The sequence below is a fragment of the Phyllobates terribilis genome, unplaced genomic scaffold, assembly GCF_046119375.1.
Source record: "Phyllobates terribilis strain yellow unplaced genomic scaffold, ASM4611937v1 Scaffold_11__3_contigs__length_659146591, whole genome shotgun sequence".
In the NCBI taxonomy this organism is placed as follows: Eukaryota; Metazoa; Chordata; class Amphibia; order Anura; family Dendrobatidae; genus Phyllobates; species Phyllobates terribilis.
The window spans coordinates 615,496,380-615,516,513 of record NW_027362771.1 but is presented as its reverse complement, the minus strand read 5'-3'; the positions used below and the strand labels follow the sequence as shown (position 1 = coordinate 615,516,513).

Below are 20,134 nucleotides of genomic sequence, written 5' to 3'. Positions count from 1 at the left end.
GGGCAGGAGATTGAAGGTCTCCTGGCCCCATCAGACGCCCAGAGGCTCAGCAGCACACAGGGACCAGCACCGCTACGGGGGAGCAACGCATGAGTAAGGCCCGAGCTGCAAGCCATACGGGTGAACACAGAAAGTTACACTCAGGGACGTGGGCTATAGCACAGCTACTAGCAGCAAAGCCAAAGAGTATAGTGAGAAGGGGAGGCCTACAACTTCACCTGGCAAGGAGAACTCTATGTTTGCTTCCAGGCTGACCGGACTCTTACTTCTAGCCAGTACTCCAATCCAGGCTTGCCTAATTGTCATCAGTAAAGACCCTGGGACTGCACTATACTGACTCTGTGGTTATTACTGCACTACAACGCCCAGCATAAACTGCAACATCTTCTACACTGCCCTGGAGCTAGCTCTTCCTGTGGAGAGCCACACCATCCCTGCTGCAGTAACATCAGCTTCAGAGGACTGCTCTGCAGCAGCGCCCCCTTTAGCCGCATTCCACAGGTGGCGTAGTCTGACTCTTTACTAAAACCTATACATATAATTTCCCTTGGATTGACCGCCCTGGGTCACGGACCGGGTCACCGCCACTGTGACTACAACCCCCCAGGATTTACCGGCCCGGCACCGGGTACCCCGCGGCCCAGGGGGTGCGTCATATATAATGGGAAGCCATCTTAGGGTGGCAGTGCAGTAGAGCACAGTGAATGAGGACAGTCAGTCTGGGAGCAGTGTCTCTTTAGGAGCTCTGCTCCACAGGTAGGGCCCAGTCTTAGAGGCCCCGAAGGGGAGCAGAGGAGTAGGCTCCGATCTACAGAAGGGATCCCAGGGGTACGGTGAGTGCAGGACGGCACCCGTATGCCTCGCATCTGTCAGAAGACAGAGGGATCGTAGGCCGCAAGAAGGGGACCGGCCCCTGGTCCCGCCGTGTTACTGCAGGTCTCGGCCTGGAAAAAACGGAGGCTTCTGGCTTATATAGTCAGTTGCCGAAGCCTCATTCTAATCCCCGTGAGGGTCAAGCAGGTCTGTGAACTCCGACGGACAGGAGGGACTTCAGAGCACCCGAGCGGGATTGAGAGTGGGGAAGCGCAGGACAGGAGGGAGAAGACCCAGCGTGAAGACGGTCAAAATAGGAACACGAGAAGGTGGGGTTCTGTCAGGTACTCCTAATCTGCCTGGGGAAGTGCTGAACCCCTGCCTGGTGAGCGCAGCGCGACATGGGAGGCCGACAACTGTACAGTGCACCAGTGGAACTGTCATAAGAACTGTGAGTAAAAACTCGGATGACTGCACCGCACTGCCTCTGTCCCTTCATTCATCTGCGCCATCTTTCGCTCCCTGCACTACAACACCCAGCGCAACCTTCACCGCCTTACACTGCCCTGGAGCTAGCTCTACCTGTGGAGAGCCACACCATCCTTGCTGCCGTAACACCAGCTCCAGAGGACTGCTCCGCAGCGGCGGCTCCCTTTTGCTGCATTCCACAGGTGGCGTCATGAACTTTCCAAATCCCCTATAAATTCCCCTTTTTAGTGACCGCCCTGGGCCACGGACCGGGCCAGCCACCGTGATATCCCCTGACCGGCATCCAGAGGCCCGGCTGCCGAGTACCCCATGGCCCTGGGGGCGCGTCACCACCACACCTGGATCTTTCAGACGGAACCTGAAAACCCATCTCTTCAAACAAGCTTACAGTCTGCCATGACCTTGATTGCTGCCCCCCCCCCAATGACACCGGAGCTGCTGCAACCCCTCAACCTACTGTCTCCTTCCCCATCCTGTAGAATGTAAGCCTGCAAGGGCAGGGTCCTCTTCCCTCCGTACCAGTTTATCATTGTTAGTTTGTTTACTGTAAGTGATATTTTTACTTGGTATGTAACCCCTCCTCATGCACAGCACCATAGAATCAATGGCGCTATATAAATAAATAATAATAATAATAAGTGCAATGGATCCATTATAACTGCATGCCATACTTTTAGTGTTAAATAGATTATATAATTTTTTTTCCACATAAGTCTATAGCACGTCCCATTTGCAAACAGATTAGACGAGGATCTGACAGTATGTATGGATTTATATTTAAAAAAAAACACACAAATGTCAACTGCTACATTGGATTAGCATTGGCCTGTGTGCTGGTGGCATATATGTTTTTTTGGCAATATGAAAAGCACAAAGAGCTAACAATCCACTAGTGTGAATTAAGAGGAGGGGGTGTTGAACCGCTGTGGCGCCCCTGAGGGTTCAACCGCCACAGGGATGCTGCACTTCTGTAATGGAGTGTAGTGTTCCTCCTCTGAGGTAAGAACAGTGCGATGGTCAGGGCCCTACCTTCACATCCAACACCACACTTCTCCCACCAGAGGGGGCTAGAATGCACTAGGTGCTGCCCCTCCTGGTAACCGGGAGACTGGGGAACCAAGAGATAGGGGAACCATTTAGTGGGTGAGGGTGGAGGACTCACATTTTAGTGACACTTAATAATTCATATTTAATACAAAGCCATTTTGGTTTTTTTCTTTTGACTGTTCTTGATCGTGATCTCCCACCCTGAATGTGGATCCTGTGTGGACCTGCAGCGGATGGAGACACGGCCTTCGTACCCTGGCCTTGGGTCGAGGGGCAGGTTGCAGATAGTGTATGTCTCAGCCCGGTCAAGGACCATGACCAAGAAGGCCCAGAGCTCAGGAGTGTAGCTCCACCGCAAATGGATCCCAGGGGGATGCAGATGGAGCGGTTTACGCCACCTGTCCTCGCTATGCTGATCTATTCAGAGGGATTCCGGCTGCAAGAGGGGTACCGGCCCCCGATACCTGACCTTGCTACTCTATGTCCTGGTCAAGGAAGCCCGGTAGGCCCTGAGGATCCCACCAGGTAAAGGAAGGAGCGGAGCACCAGGCCAGCGGACTGCGGCAGCGCTGGTGGCCTTCACCAGGTGCCACAGGTGGCGTAGTCGAGATCAGCCACTCACCCCGGATAAGCCCGTACCATCTCTTTTTTTAGTGTGACGGCCCTGGGCACGGAGCGGGTCCGGGCCAAGGGTGCACCCCCATTAACATCACAGGACCCAACTCGGGGTCCCCATCTCCCAGGGTAGGGCTTACAGGAGGCGCGCGTGAGTCACACAACTTGGCGTAGTCGGCAGGATCGCGTGCCCGCAGCGAAGGAAGGAATTACCCATTGCTACCGGGTACTGTGTGCCTTACACCTTAGACTGTCGTTTTCACTTAAAATGGCGCCCGCCCAAGAAGAAGAGGCGCCATAGAGCTTCGAAAAGACGGTCTTCTAACACCTCCTATCGTGGGCTAGGCTCCCACATGGTGCCAAAAGTGTGGACCGGTCCCTCCATCAGAAACTGTCCGCGGGGTAATGCCCGTCAAACTGGATGGGCTGAAAGCAGGCTGGCCTGTCTGCACACCGCCCAGGAACCGCCCTGAAAGAGGAGGAAGAAGAAAAACAACAAGGTGCGGCCATTGCAGTTGGAGTTTGGCGACCTTTGGGAGCGGACATGGACGCTTCTGGAGCTCAACCCACGGAGCTTTCCGAACCCGGTCCAGGTCCAGCGAAGCGGCACCAGACTTACAGCGGGAGATATTGCATTTCTCCACCAGGAAGCCCCGGGTCTTGCACGGAGACTGGACAATGCCCAGAAGGCGGCGTCTGCTGTGTGGCGGGAGGAAATGCTGCTGCGCATACGGACCAGCCGCCATGGAGCTGAAGCTCAGGGAGAAGCGGTGACAGAGGTCACGAGCAGCCCAGAGGCGGGTGAGTGTGCTACCCCTGCCCCGACTGCTGAGCCTACCGTACCCATACTGGACCTCATGGTCGAATATCTCCTGCCCGGCGCGGTCACCTGGAAAAGGTCTTTGCCCCGGAGCTGCAAGCTTCAGCTATAGGCGGAGACCTGCATTGCCGCCCAACTCCCGAATCGGAAGTACCTGAGGCTGCTGGGGTATCCACCGACCCCAATCCGGACTGGTCCTCACTTGCAGAGGACCCGCAGCAACCCCTTATGACACCACTACCCGCACCGACAGTCACCTGGCCGGAGGCTGAGGAGTGGGCTTGGGACAACCGGGGGGGACCTGATGGGCTTCCCCCGGGAGACCCGGGCTGAAGCGCACAGGAGGAGTGAGTGGTGCCGTGAGCAGATTCTCTAACTCAGCCGGGAGCAACGCCAGAGGGAGGTCCGCTGTGAGCGCCTCGAGGTGCGCGCCAAGGCTGCAAAGTCCCGGGCCAGACAGGAAGAGGCAACCCGTCCAAGCCCCCATGTGGAAGGGCAAGTCGTCCGCTTCCACCATGAGGCAGGGTGGGGGTTCATGAGGAGTCCCCAGTATCAGGACGACGTCTTCGTCAGCAGGCGGGACGTCGAACCGCGGCTGAAAAAGGGACACCCTGGCCGGAACCTCTTCCCGAGTGACGTAGTTACATACACCCGTCACCATGGGGTGCGGGGGTGGTACGCCCTGGATGTCCACAAGGTGTCCGGGAGCGACGCCCCCTCGCGCTCAGCCTCAGAGGACCGGTCAGCCTCCGTCGGGAGGAATGAGCCTTTTCCCAGGAGGGAACCCGAGAGTTAAGCAGCCCCGGCGGCTGTAACCTGTTCAAAGTTATTATGTTGACGTTTATGTTTTGATTTGCACCCCCGGTTTCCAGAGACATTGGTCCCTGTGGACTTGCAGCAGACAGACTCCAGCCTTGTAAATAGTTTGCATCTTTTAGGTGCTCCTTATTGGTTTTATGTGAAACCGCGGATATTTCTACCTCAGACCTCAGAAGAAAAACTTGTCTGGAGTGGCTCTCCTGGAGGTCCAACTTGGATCTTCATGCCCTGCAGCCCCCCCAGGGCCTACGTTGGGGGTTTGGGACAGGTCCCTCGAGCTTCTGAACTGACTCTTCGTCCTTGCACTTTAATTCATCTGTCTGTGCATAAATGTCTCTGGATAATTCTAGCACTTTTATAATTTTATACTTTTGTATTTTTATATTATATGCTGTGTGTAACGTTAAAGAAGAAATGCCTCCCATAAAGGGAAGATAGTTTATTGTTATATATAAAAAGAAAAACTTTACCAGGTATTACTCTTTTGCAGCCCGCGGACATGCTGTGTTTCACCAGGGGGGAATGTGGCGCCCCTGAGGGTTCGACCGCCACAGGGATGCTGCACTTCTGTAATGGAGGGTAGTGTTTCTCCTCTGAGATAAGAACAGTGCGATGGTCAGGGCCCTACCTTCACATCCGACTCCGAGTCCCCATCTCCCAGGGTATGGCTTACAGGAGGTGCGCGTGAGTCACACACCGCTACAGAAAAGCACAGTAGAGCTGGAGAGACCAGAAAATGGCTGTCCACCAACGTTCATCATCCAACCTGAGGGACTGGAGAGGATCTGCAAGGAAGAATGGCAGAGGATCCCCAAATCCAGGTGCGAAAAACTTGTTGCATCATTCCCGAGAAGACTCATGGCTGTACTAGCTCAAAAGGGGACTTCTACTCAATACTGAGCAAAGGGTCTAAATACTTATGACCATGTGATATTTCAGTTTTTCTTTTTTATTACATTTGCAAAAATTTCTACATTTCTGTTTTTTTCAGTCAAGATGGGGAGCAGAGTGAACTTTAATGAGAAAAGAAATGAACTTTAGAATTTACCAAATGGCTGCAATGAAACAGAGTGAAAATGTAAAGGTGTCTGAATACTTTCCGTACCCACTGTATATCTTAACCTGAAAACCATCCTTATATACAGCCTTTGCAAATACCTGCCTGTATAGAGATCTAGCTTCATTACATGAGACCTTGAAAAACACAGAAGTCATACAGTACCTCCACATATATCCTACAGAGAATCAGCCATATGGATCAGAAGCACTGAGCCATCCTATCTGAAGATTAGCACACAAGACACTGAAACAAAATAAATTTTCCTTCTTTATTTTTGGACTAATGGGGCAAAAATCTTTTCAGAAGACATTTTCCAGCCACATTAAGAGCAACGGCAACAACTACTGAAGTGACAGATCCGAATGCAACTAGAGAAGGGTTGTTGGGTCTAAAGGAAATGACTCGACCAGGGGGATATGTTTGAGACTCGGTACCCGGGCCTTTACCTTCTTTGTAGGATATCACGACAGTCGGCTCCCGGGCCCGTCCTCTGGGTCACTCTTTAAAAGATGTTTTGGTAACAGTTTGTCTTGTGACGCCACCTGCCGTTTCTGGTAATGGGTACCAGCGCTGCTGCAGACCTCCGGGGGATGATGGGATGGCAGCTGGGCTGTTTCTGCTCCCCACAGGCGGAGCGGACCCTCGGGGCAGGGTTGATAGAAGGGATGCAGGTGAGAGATGGCCCGGTCGGGTCAGGGGGAATGACGGACACGCACACAGGGGGATTCGCTTCAGTACCTTTACTGGTGTAATGGCAGGTATGGTCCAGGGTACTTGCTAGGAAGGGTGCACTTCTGGACTCTCCCCAATGAGCGGGTATAAGGCCTCTTGATCCGTGTCTCCCTCTCTCTAAGCTTCTGGCCAGCCTGGAACTTAGCCTAGCTTCGGTGTTGTGTTGCTCTCTCACCTGACCGCTTGATAGTGTGACGCCCTGTGGCTGCAGGCTGTCACAGAACTCCTGGGTGTTGCACAGATGGGTTCTCCCCAGTGGCCTCAATACATGCAGACACCTCCACCCAAGTCGACTAGATGGAGCCCTGTCAGGTATATATATACTCGGGGGTGGAGTTCAGGAAGTCAGTCACTGGGAAGCAGTGAGTGTGACACGATGCTGCAGCACCAGACAAGCTGAAGTCTGTGTGGCTGAAAGCCAGGCTAGCCCAAGCTGCGGGCTAGTCTGGCCAGTGAGAGCCTAGAGTGGGCTAGAAGGCAAGGAGAAGAGAAGAGCCATGATGGATAGAGGAACCACAGAGGGTTCATCCCGTGATGCAAGCCGGGCACCGGGCCCAAGCCTATTGGGATCTCTATGCCCAGTAGGGAATCCGGCATACTGAGGAGGATTTCATATCCCTCAGTCCACCCGTGAATAGCGCATTTTCAGAGGACTAAGTACCACGAAGGCCCCAGCGTCCAGGAATTGTGGTAACCAGTGGGAAAGCCCTCGCCGCCAAGCAAGACTGGTGAGAAAAACATCAAGGAAGCTAGACCCTGTTCCAGGCAGGTCAGAAGCTCCAGGGAGAGAAACAGGAAGATACAGAACGGAGGCCTTACACCCGCTCACTGGGGAACAAGTCCAGAAATGCACACCACCTACAAGTACCGCGGACAATACCTGACTACCATCTGCAGTAAAGGTACTGAAGCGAACCCCTGTGTGCGTGTCTGTTCTTCCTCTGACCCGGCTGGGTCCCCTCTCCCCTGCATCCCTTCACACCATCCCTACCCTGGGGACCCGCTCCACTTGTGGGGAGCAGAAACACCTCAGCTGCCATCCCAACACCCACGGAGGTCTGAAGCAGCGCTGGTAATCATTACCAGGTACCACAGGTGGCGTCACAAACTGTTTATTTATTTTTATCCAAGTTTCAATCCCCTTTTTCAAGAGTGACGCCAGTGTACGGGCCTGGGAGCCGACTTCCGCGACATCCCCAAACCAGGCAAAGGCCCGGCCCGGGTACCAAGTCGTCCCTATCCCCTGGGCGCGTCCGAAGTAGGACTTTTCCTTGGCAACCACTATCCCTGGACGCCGGGGCCTTCGTGGTTCCTAGTCCGGTATTTGATGGTAGCTTCAGGATGACCAGGGGTCTGGAGGCCTCCTGGTATGCCGGTTGTCCCTACTGGGTGTAGAGAACCCTGTAGGTGTGGACCCGGTGTCCAGATTATGCCTTGGGGTGAGCCTGTGATGCTCCTCTGCCCCCTCAACTCCTCTCTCCTTGCCTCGGCCACACTCGGGGCCCTCAGTACACAGCAGCTCACGTGCTGCTTCTTCACTGGTCTCAGCGCCAGCACGCTCTCTGGCTTTCGGACTGCCTAACTCCACCCTCCAGTATATATCCCTAACAGGGCTCCCTCTGGTGGTATGAGGTGGAAGGGTGGAGGTGTCTGTTTGTAGTGAGGGCCTCTTGTGGAGAAGTCCGTCCATGCACCCTTTTGGGTCCTGTGGTACCCGTAGTAGCAGGGTGCCACAGAAACTTCTAAATATCTGGTAAACTCACCGACATCCCTCTTCCCAAATCCCCTTTGCCTTCCGGATGATCCCCATTGTGTTCTCTGGCCAGCAACAGTAGCACAATTCCTAGGGGTGCCACACTGGCAGATCCCACTTTGTCCTTCTACAGGTGACCAACTGGAAGAGATTGAGAGTCACCCAAGTGTACCAACCATTGAATGATCAGCCACCATCTACTAGGGTGATCATAAATAGGATGATCTTAGTCTTACCTGCTAGATGCCTTGTTGTAGGAACAGGCCTTGTTAATGGGATCAGGGGTCTGGTTGAGGTCAGCAGCACTCAGGGTACAGGTAATGTAGATCTAGGACAAACATGTACGGTTAATATTGAGCCACGACCCCCAAGGGTAAACTTTTCTATGGAAACTTTTTTCAGGGACACCAAAACCCTCCAAGATATTTTAAAAGCTGTGTAGAGTTTACTCATGAGCCAAAAATAAAATCACAAACTATGGTGCATTTGTGGCACCCTGCTGTTTACAGGTACCGCAGGACCCAAAAGGGTGCATGGACGGACTTCTCCACAAGAGGCCCTCATTACATACAAACACCTCCACCCTTCCACCTCATACCACCAGAGGGAGCCCTGATAGGGATATATATATGGAGGGTGGAGCCAAGCAGTCAGTGAGTTGTTTAGTCAGACAGAGTCAGAGAGTCTGAGAGCATGCTGACGCTGAGATCAGCGAAGACGCAGCACGTCTGCTGCTGAGTTCTGAGGGCCCCGAGTGTGGCCGACGGCAAAGAGGAGAGGAGAGAGGAGTTGAAGGGGCAGAGGAGCATCCTAGGCTCACCCCAAAGATACAAACCGGACACCGGGTCCTTTATACCCAGTAGGGACCACAGGCATTCCAAGAGGACTACAAGTCCCTGGCAGACCTGAAGCTAGACCCATTACAGGACCAGGAACCACGAAGGCCACGGCGACCAGGGATAGTGGTCGCCAGCAGAAGGTCCTACTACCAAGCGACAGGTGAAGGAACAGCACGACACATAAGCTAGGCCCAGTTGCAGGCTGGCCAGGAGCATACAGAGAGGCAGACATGGACCAGGAGGCCTTATACCCGCTCACTGGGGAGAAGTCCTGAAGTGCACCCACCCGACATCCGCACCAGTAAAGGTATTGAAGCGAATCCCCTGTCTCTGTCAGTTACTCCTGCTGCGCCATCCCGCCTGCACTACAAGCCCCAGCATCACCACCCACCATCAAACTCCACACTGCCCCGGGGGCCCGCTCCGCCTGTGGGGAGCAGAAACATCCCAGCTGCCATCCCATCACCCCCCAGGAGGTCCGCAGCAGCGCTGGTAATCCTTACCAGGTACCACAGATGGCGTCACGAACTATTTACTTTATTTTTATTTCCATCCAAGTTCCAATCCCCTTTTTCAAGAGTGACCCCACGGTACGGGCCCGGTAGCCGACCACCGCGACCTCCCCAAACAAGGCAAATGCTCGGGTACCGAGTCATCCCCATCCCCTGGGCACGTCACATTTATGCTCCCATACCACCTTGTGATTTTAGGCAATTTAAGAGATCACCAGAATTATTACAGTTTAGGGTCATCTTCAAGCTGTTCCTCACCGTAGAAGCAGCACTATCCGTGAACCTGAAGGCATTAACAATGAAGTGAGGTCTTGGTAAAATAAAGACTGAGGAGGAATCTTCTTCCATGCTGTCCATCATGCACCTGTTGATTAGATCAGTTGTAGATACTGGGATACTTAGAAACTTGTTCAGTATTGGGGATTGTAACTCACCCATTGTTGGAGATAATGTCATAACTGGGTCTAGAGTCCACATCTGGAGTAATGGTGTTGAGTGGCCAAACAGGAACATGGGGCTATGGTTCAGAGTTTCCAAAGAAGCTTCTATATAGAACATCTCACCAAGATTGTAGACCTGTATTGAAGTGAGAGCACTGAAGTCTGCTGGAGAGAACACAACAGAATTAGTGAAGGCCAAGAAAAAAAAACCACAAAAGTTCTAATCACCTTCCTTTTGCCCTATTAAAAATAAAACAATTTAAAAAAAATGCACATATTTGGTATCCTCGCACTCAGAATCGCCCGATCTATCAAAATATGAAATAAATTAATCAGATCGGTAAACGGTGTAAGAAGAAAGAAATCAAAATGCCAGAATTAAGTTTTTTTTGGTCTCTGCAACATTGCAATAAAATACAATGTTTTGATCATCTGTTATTGTATCTACCCCAAAATGGTATCAATAAAAATGACAGCCCAGGGCGCAAAAAATAAGCCCTCACCTGGCCCAGGTCCCGAAAAATGAGAATGTTACCGGTCTTGGATAATGGTGACAAAAATGATTTTATTTTATAAATTTCCGAATTTGTTTTCACCATCTAAATAAAAAAACCTATACATGTTTGGTATCTGCATACTCGGACTGACCAGGGGAATCATGATGGCAGGTCAGTTTTATCATACAGTGAACATGAAAAATATTAAAAAAAAAATTGTGGAATTGCAGATTTTTTGCATTTTCACTGCACTTTTTTTCCCATTTTCCAGTACACTATATGGTAAAATAAATAGAGCCATACAAAAGTAAAACTCGTCCTGCAAAAAATAAGTCCTCACATGGCTATGTTGATGAATATATTAAAAAGTTATTGCTTTTGGCAGGGGGGGGGGTGTGTGTGTACAAAATGGAGGGGGGTTGAAGGGGGTAATCCTAAAATCCACATAAAAACCCTCTGTTTGAACATAGAACATTGGATATTTTTGGAATTTCTCTGGGTTTTCTTGCCTCTTGTCACTAGCCCCTCTGGAACAGTTGTACCTCTGACACTTCCCTGCTTTCCGCAGCAACCATAAAGTTCGGGTTGTAGCATCTCGACCATTACTTTATTGTTCATTAAAGTATTTTATGTGATAGGAATCCATTAGAAAAGCTAACTGGATAATAAGACAGTCCATTCTAGCGTTCATAGGAACCTGATCCACTACTGTCATGATTGTTATTGGTGGAAGTGAATTGTAATTGACAGTCCATTATTAATCAGCATTTATAGCCTTGTTACTATATCAGCTAGTTCTTCTTGCAACTTGTGAGTCATGGGAATTTAGAAATAGCACAAGTCTTTATTAAACATTTATTATCAATCTATTGTCCTAATTCTGGTATTTTGACTGAAGCTTTGCTCCTATAACTGTACACTAAACAAGTCTAGCTTTTTTATTTTAGTGGTGAAAAAAATCAGACGTTTGGAAAAAAAAGTTTTGGGGTGGTGTCGCGGTTTTCTGAGACCCATAACATTTTCATTTTTCGATGAAAGCTGTGTGACAGCTTATTTTTTGGGATAGATGTGGGTTGTTTTTTTCTGATGTTTTAAACACTTGTTAAAGCATTTTTGTGGAATTGCAGCCACCTAAAAAACGTAATTTTGGTGTTCTGGAATTTCACTTTTGTTTACGGATCTTTTTTATATTTTCATAGATCAGAACTTTGTGATGGTAACAAAACCATATATACAGTACAGACCAAAAGTTTGGACACACCTTCTCATCTAAAGATTTTTCTGTATTTTCATGACTATGAAAATTGTACATTCACACTGAAGGCATCAAAACTATGAATTAACACATGTGGAATTATATACTTAACAAAAAAGTGTGAAACAACTGAAAATATGTCTTATATTCTAGGTTCTTCAAAGTAGCCACCTTTTGCTTTGATGACTGCTTTGCACAATCTTGGCATTCTCTTGATGAGCTTCAAGAGGTAGTCACCGGAAATGGTTTTCACTTCACAGGTGTGCCCTGTCAGGTTTAATAATTGGGATTTCTTGCCTTATAAATGGGGTTGGGACCATCAGTTGTGTTGTGCAGAAGTCTGGTGGATACACAGCTGATAGTCCTACTGAATAGACTGTTAGAATTTGTATTATGGCAAGAAAAAAGCAGCTAAGTAAAGAAAAACGAGTGGCCATCATTACTTTAAGAAATGAAGGTCAGTCAGTCTGAAAAATTGGGAAAACTTTGAAAGTGTCCCCAAGTGCAGTTACAAAAACCATCAAGCGCTACAAAGAAACTGGCTCACATGAGGACCGCCCCAGGAAAGGAAGACCAAGAGTCACCTCTGCTTCTGAGGATAAGTTTATCCGAGTCACCAGCCTCAGAAAGCGCAGGTTAACAGCAGCTCAGATTAGAGACCAGGTCAATGCCACACAGAGTTCTAGCAGCAGACACATCTCTACAACAACTGTTAAGAGGAGACTTTGTGCAGCAGGCCTTCATGGTAAAATAGCTGCGAGGAAACCACTGCCAAGGACAGGCAACAAGCAGAAGAGACTTGTTTGGGCTAAAGAACACAAGGAATGGACGTTAGACCAGTGGAAATCTGTGCTTTGGTCTGATGAGTCCAAATTTGAGATCTTTGGTTCCAACCATCGTGTCTTTGTGCGACACAGAAATGGTGAACGGATGGACTCTACATGCCTGGTTCCCACCATGAAGCATGGAGGAGAAGGTCTGATGGTGTGGGGGTGCTTTGCTGGTGACACTGTTGGGGATTTATTCAAAATTGAAGGCATACTGAACCAGCATGGCTACCACAGCATCTTGCAGCGGCATGCTATTCCATCCAGTTTGCGTTTAGTTGGACCATCATTTATTTTTCAACAGGACAATGACCCCAAACACACCTCCAGGCTGTGTAAGGGCTATTTGACCAAGAAGGAGAGTGATGGGGGGCTACGCCAGATGACCTGGCCTCCACAGTCACCAGACCTGAGCCCAATCGAGATGGTTTGGGGTGAGCTGGACCGCAGAGTGAAGGCAAAAGGGCCAACAAGTGCTAAGCATCTCTGGAAACTCCTTCTAGATTGTTGGAAGACCATTTCCGGTGACGACCTCTTGAAGCTCATCAAGAGAATGCCAAGAGTGTGCAAAGCAGTCATCAAAGCAAAAGGTGGCTACTGTGAAGACCCTAGAATATAAGACATATTTTCAGTGGTTTCACACTTTTTTGTTAAGTATATAATTGCACATGTGGTAATTCATAGTTTTGATGCCTTCAGTGTGAATGTACAATTTTCATAGTCATGAAAATACAGAAAAATCTTTAAATGAGAAGGTGTGTCCAAACTTTTGGTCTGTACTGTATGTGTATTTTTATTATCTTTATGAGGGGGGGGGGGGGGAATGCAAATCAGACAGCTGAAAGCTGTTAATAGCAAAGTAACATTTTGGACTAATGCACCCTTTCTCTGGCTAGTAATATCAGCCCACAGCGGGCTACGTCACTAGACTGGGTGTGGCCTCGCTCAATGCAAGTGTACGGAGAACGAGGCCATGCCCACTGGCTGAGGGAAGGGGGTGTATAACTCCTACTTACCCTCTGGAACTAGTGCGTGTGTGGGTGGGGGGGGGGGGGGATTCATAAGACTGCAGTAACAGAGTGCCTGCAGACTTATTGGTTTTAACCCTTTTAAAATGCCCCTCGGTTTCCCATGAGGTTTCCGCGCCTCACAGCTGCCCAGAGACCCATTGGCTTTAAACTCTGGTGAAAGATTACTTTAGTTCAAGGCACCGGGTCTCACAGTAGCTCTTGTGCCAGACTGTACAATGATGGAGTGCTGGGTGCTAAGTGCAGCTCATATTGTTGCGTGTTCTCCCTGAGATCAGCGCAACAAGGCGACAATGATGGGAGTTGTAGTGAGCACCCAGTGTACTTTTTTTTTGTTCTTTAATGTGTAAAATAAAGTGCGGGTGTCTGCCGATTATTCATAACCAGCAGAGGGAAAGCCTCCCACTGGAGGCTGATATTACTGGTCAAGGATGGGGTCCATTAGCCCAAAATGTTCCCTTGCTATTAATGCCAGTAAACACTAAACAGCTTTGACCTGTTAGTTTATAGGGGTACCTAAAAAAAAAAAAAAGTAATTTATGTAGGGTCCCCCTACAAGTTCTAACCAGCAAAGGCTAACCAGACAGTTGTGAGACAGCTGTGGCTGAATAGCCAGAGAAGGGGCCATGAATACTAGCCACCCCCCCTTCCAAGGCTAACAGCCCTCAGCTGGCCCAGAAATGGCGCATCATAATAGGAGCCAAATTCGGTGCTTAGCTTCACCCTTCCCACTTGCCCTGGTGAGGTGGCAAATGGGGAAATAGGGTTGGGGGTATGCCAGTTTTGTATTAGCAGCTGACATTAAGCCCAGGTAAATAACAGGGGTGTCTATGAGACACCCCATTACTAACCCCATAGTAAGCGTTTGGAAATAAAGACAGCATGTAAAAACTGACCAATATAAAAATAAAAAAGTTACTCACCTAACACCTGAAAGCCATTGTCCCCTGTAAAAAAAAAAAAAAAAAAAAAAAAAAAGAAGATATTGCCCCACGATGATCTGGATCAGCTGTAGAGCAGTCACTGATGTGACTGCCCTACACGACAGCAGGCTACACACTAACACAGGCAGGATCTAGCGCTGAGCTACCGTGAGAGTCCACAGGACCCCAGTGACCTCATTTATGGTACTAATGCTGCTTGAGAACTTCCTCACAATGGTGGTGCCTTAAGCGAGATCACCAGAGCTCATCAGCTGATCAACTCCTGAGCACACTCACAGCAGCTCAGCGCTATACACTGCGAGAGCGATTACGCTCCTGGGTAAAGCAGTCACATCAGCTGATGTGACCACTAATAGTGATACAGATAGTCATGGGTCAGTATGATTATGGTGGATAGGCAAGTATTAGTTGTGGTATGCAAAAAAGGAGCATGGACCGCACAAAAAAAAAAACAAAAAAAAACCACACATTTGATCTAATGCCTCACGGCAAAAATATATAACTGAACATGAGGTTCTTAGTTTAACATTCTGATCAGACTGTATGAAGCCCACTGCCACATCACGGCAAAGCTCGTAGTGGGTCCTAACACTCCCTACCTGAATGGGAGCGGAGCCGTGCGCCAACCACCGCCACAGCAACAATGCACCAGCAGGGCGGCCTGGTGCCTCCAAGCAGCCATGCTCCAAGACCGAGTCCCCATGACTCCAGGCCACACCACCCCACAAGCACAAAACCACTGCAACAGCAGCCGACACACTGCACCAACACCACATGAAATTGTGGTATATTTCCTCTTTTACAGGAGACAAGGGCTTCAGGGATTAGGCGAGTATAACTGTTTATTTCAATATTTAAAACTTATTTTTGCTTTGAGCACAGGCACCAGCTCACTGTTATCAGTGACCGCAGGCATAGGCTGATGGGACTAGTACTTATCAGCTGACACCAGTGACCAGCGGTAAGCTTTTTACTACTGGTCACAGTTGCGGGATCATGCAGACATCGCAATACCCCAGCTCTGACCGGCAGTAATAATCTTACAAATGATCAGAGGTTGGAAACAGCCAGTGTTTGGACTGCCGAACCCAAACAGGAACATGGACTTCCTGAGGATCTTTGTGTTCTGGAGCCTGCACATGACCACTAGTTGTTCTTACTGAACAACCTTAACTTTACTGTTCGTTTTGCCCACCTGTCGGTCAGGTCTGTGTGAGCCAAGACTTTGCCGACTAAGTGCTAGTAAATTGCTAAAGAATTTTTTTTTTTTTTTTTTTGCGTGTTTGTACCAGTTTATATTAGGTTGAGTCATTTTAACCATCAAGGTCATAGTCTGACTACAGGTCTGTAAATACCTGCGTCCTTCCATTATAGAAGTGGGAAACCACTACCACCAAGACTAGCCTGCTCTAGATGTGGCAGTTTATTGTACAAATATGACTCTAGCTGTCACACAAGTGTCCACCATGTCAATAGTGCTCATGTTAGGCAACCCATGTAGAGACTACATTCCTATGCCCAAACAATATTCAAGATGACCCATAAACAGATTATACAAAAAAAATATTTATTTTGACACAGATTCTTTATGGGAAAATCTTTCCAGAAGACATTTTCCAGCCACAGTAAGAACAATGGCAACAACTACTGAAGTGACAGATCCAATGGCCACCAGCACCCACAGCTGTAGAGGTTCACGTTGGACGCTCATCCTGGAAGCTTGGAGGGTTCCTGCTCCATGAACCTGGTTAGACTTGGATCCAGTCACTAGTATGGGACCAAGGGTGGCCATGCCATGTTTCTCTACATGAGAACCTGGTGGTAGAAGCAATACAAATTCTAGAATATGAGGTAGTAGAAACAATTTGCAGAGGTTCATGATACAGTCTACAACATACAAACTGCTGGTCTTGCAGAACATACTGAAATAGCCAAGTGATGGGGACAGTGTACGCTTGTGTGGCTCAGGACATTTCTGAAGTACATGCACCATCCTGTATCAGTTATATGGAAGATTCTACTAGTGTCCAGAACAAACATTGGATATTTGAAGCTTGCAAAACTAGGATGGGCAGACTTCAATAGTGCGTAGCTGTCCAAGTTTAGCACTTTTTTTCCACAGACATCTTAGCAAGATATTCCATGCATGGCACCAAGCCAACATGCATGTTGAGATTACCAAGCAAATAAAGTTGTGCAACCAGTTATGTAGACTTTATTAAAACGAATAGTCCCAGGGAATCTAATGTAGGGCAGTGTCAGTCGAAAGGCAATTGATAAATCTGGTTGACTCACCAATATCCCTCTTCCCAAATCCCCTTTGCCTTCCGGATGACCCCCATTGGGTTCTCTGGCCAGCAGCAGTAGCACAGTTCCTAGTGGTGCAGCACTGGCAGATCCCTCTTTGTCCTTCTACAGGTGACCAACTGGAAGATTGAGGTCAACAAAGTCCCACCATTGAATGAGCAATCATTTAAGGAGGTGCAGTTTAAGATTTTAAAACTGTTATGGTGGGTCTTACCTGCTAGATGCCTTGTTGTAGGAGCAGGCCTTGTTCATGGGATCAGGGGTCTGGTTGATGTCAGCAGCTCTCAGGGTACAAGTGATGTAGATCTAAAAGACAATTGAAGTTTATGCCTTCTTAAAAGTAAATGTCCAAAACGAGCATCTGCAGTATGAGTGCAATGGTTCAAGAGATGATGTCCTAGGTAGTCAGAATTTGCAAAATTTGGGTCATGGCACACTTACCAATGCTATGGGTTATTTCAGCAGTGTGAACTTGGATGCCGTAAACCCTCCTCGACTCACAGCATTAAAAATTAACCAGTTGGCGATTGTTTAAGAGCCTGTTTATATAGCAACCTCGCTTAACGATCAGTCATAGGTCACCATTGTTCTCAGCAGAGCAAAAGATGACGGTGTAACACAAAAATGTCATGTCACCCGGCAAGTTTATTTTGCCAGTTCATCAGCCGCCTATATAGACTGCAATATTGATAGTCTTGACGCATAAGTGGATCTTCAGTCTAGTCATTAGTGGCACACGCTTCATCCTGTTGTACGTTAGACACTTGAACTTGTTTAACATCAAAACTTGACACATTTGAGGGAAAATAAAATTATTTTTGGAAAAGACAAAACTACACTTTAAACATGAAAATATACTAAGGTGGACAGAGCCTGCACCAATTTGGTTTTTAGAGTCCTTACCAAAGCAACGTCACTGTCGGTGAACCTGAAGGCATCAACCATGAAGCGAAGCTTGTTGGCTTGGGGTCTTGGTGAAACAAAGACTGAAGAGGAATCTTCTTCCACACTGTCCATCATGCATCTGGAGAACAGGTTAGTTTTAGATATTGGCCTCCTTGGAGTCTTGTACAGTATTGATGTTGGTAACTCACCCATTGTTGGAGATTATGTCATAACTGGGTCTAGAGTCCACATCAGGAGTAGTGGTGGCCACACAACGGTCAACAAACAGGATCATGGGAGTGTGGTTCTGGATATCCAGAGAGGCTTCTATGTACAACACCTCACCAAGAGTGTAGACCAATACTGAAGTTGGAGCACTGAAGTCCGCTGGAGAGAAAATACTGGAGCATTAGCAAAAAAATGCCAAGAGCCTCTGCTCTACCACCCTAGAGCTGGAAGCTTCTTACCAGTCATAAGCTGCAATGAGAAAGCCAGCCTCTCCTCTGAGGTCACTGTGGTGCTGAATGGAGTCCATGTTGGTCTGATGGCGTTACTGCTCACATTGCCATGTCTAGATAAGACAGAGGTTTTATAATGAGATGCAGAATATAATAAAGCCAGCTGTCTTCTGGTCAACCATGCCCAGTCGAGGTCATAAGTACATTAAAAACACCTTCATATTAGAATTTGGGTCACTATTCTTGACCTGGTTTGGTTTTTCAATGATATGGTGTCCAGAGTCAACTAAGCCCATACTAATTTTATGTAAAAGGCATTACCCCATGATTGAGAGTACCTACAGAGCAATATTTTTTGATTAAGCACCCACTTTATGGAGAAGACCATCTGTGCATCGTTAGACTACACTGTTGTACACTCACCGGGGGTAGTAACAAAGGATGGGAACCACAGCAGGGCTGGACCTGGTGATGGGCACATTGCTGGAAGTAGGAGAGTAGTGCAGGTTGCTGGTGTAGATCAGCCAGTCTGGGGTCATCTAAGAGGGGGAAAAAAAAAAATAAAAGTTAGAATAGCAGCAGTTAGAGGAAAGCAGTCAGCAGCAGGATATAGGGACAGAGACCTCAATTTTACCCATGGATCGTTTTTTTATGATGCTCTGAGTAGATCAAAAACCTGCTGACCGAAGTGTTGAGTTCCACTACAGAGGGAAAATGAGACCCATAAAACCTTGATTAAAGCAAGATTTAATTTGAGCAACTGACAATATTGGGAAACCCAGATCACGGATTTTACCAAGGGTACTGCAAGTGGAAAGAGCTATTGTATACTAATGATAGAGAAAAGCTTAAAGCATGGGTCCAACTTATGTACCATGATATGTAGACTACCAACTGATTACAATAATCCATAGTCAATTAAACAAATAAAAGTCTTCCATGGGGGTCGCAAATCACTCACCTCTAAAGCACTACCACATTCTTGAAGACCATTTTCAAACATCACATTGGAATCAGTTGTTTGTGCTCCAGGTTTGCAGGAGCCCAGGGTCAGGTCCGAGGGATTCACCAGCTTACCATTGCCATAGAAGTCTCTGTTCACCATCACCACCATCCTGTCCTCACCACACTGCACACTGATGGGGGAGGATGTCGGAGACAGCTCTCGAAGGTTATGATCTCTTCCAGTATACCTGCTGTCCCAACTGGGCAAAGACTGAGCATGAGACCAATGGTTTCTTCTAGAAGAGCCCACTCCAGGTACAGACTGTCCTAGTCCTCTAGAAGATCCTTGACCAGACTGATAATTCCTCCACCAAGCATCTGATTGGCGCCGGTGCCTAACCGAACAGCTACCAAATCCTGCTCCATAGAGAAGAACCACTAGAAGACAACTCCACCTGACCCACAGCTCCATCCTAACTGCAAAGCAAGACACACAAGAAGGAGATGTAAGGAGCAGAGCTTTATACCCTCCTCATCACAGGACCATTGCTCCACCTGATGCCTCATTACACTCAGCTGACCACCTTCTTCTCCACACCTGATGAGGACATGGGACTGAGGTGGAGTTCACACTAGAATTTGCACACATCTCATACGGTGCGTTCCTCCATTCAGGTTTTTTGATGCAGCTTTTGAAGCCAGGAGTAGATAAAAACAAAACAGAAGACGCCTATGGAGGAATCCACACTTAGCTTCGGATTTAAAAACTGCATCTGAAAACCTGAGTATGTGAACGCAACCTTTGGGTTTAACTCATATGTTGTGGTCATGTTATCGTTTTTGTCAATGGTAGAAAACATTTGAGACTTTTTTTTTAACCTTGTGGTCAATTATTTCCTGGTGAAACATAGAAAATAAATGTTCTTGACTGGTAAATTCCATATTGGAAAACTTTATAATCTTCAAAAATTTGGGACCAGATTTACGGACATGAAAAATTCATGGACAAAATGACACGAAGTAAAAATGTCTCCGTCATCAAAAGTGCA

The 20,134-nt window shown here is 48.0% G+C and overlaps 1 protein-coding gene across 1 annotated transcript; it reads right to left on the bottom strand.

Annotated features, from left to right (window-relative positions):
• Positions 1 to 16,057: 16,057 nt before the first annotated feature.
• On the bottom strand, positions 16,058 to 19,557 carry LOC141165412 (zona pellucida sperm-binding protein 3-like). The gene is made up of 8 exons (XM_073651014.1): positions 19,102 to 19,557; positions 18,564 to 18,679; positions 18,150 to 18,253; positions 17,892 to 18,069; positions 17,701 to 17,821; positions 17,012 to 17,103; positions 16,786 to 16,916; positions 16,058 to 16,305 (listed from the first exon to the last, which is right to left on the bottom strand). The coding sequence occupies exons 1-8, from the start codon at positions 19,555 to 19,557 to the stop codon at positions 16,058 to 16,060; spliced, it is 1,446 nt and encodes a 481-aa protein (XP_073507115.1).
• Between the last annotated feature and the right edge of the window lie 577 nt (positions 19,558 to 20,134).

Bases quoted from the DNA above. Each gene is read 5' to 3' on its own strand.
- LOC141165412 (XM_073651014.1), bottom strand. From the start codon at position 19,557: ATGGAGCTGTGGGTCAGGTGGAGTTGTCTTCTAGTGGTTCTTCTCTAT. The intron at 18,254-18,563 runs GTGAGTGTACAA...TGTCTTATCTAG, and splicing joins ATCCTTTGTTACTACCCCCG to ACATGGCAATGTGAGCAGTA. The intron at 17,104-17,700 runs GTAAGGACTCTA...ATTGTCTTTTAG, and splicing joins CCGACAGTGACGTTGCTTTG to ATCTACATCACTTGTACCCT.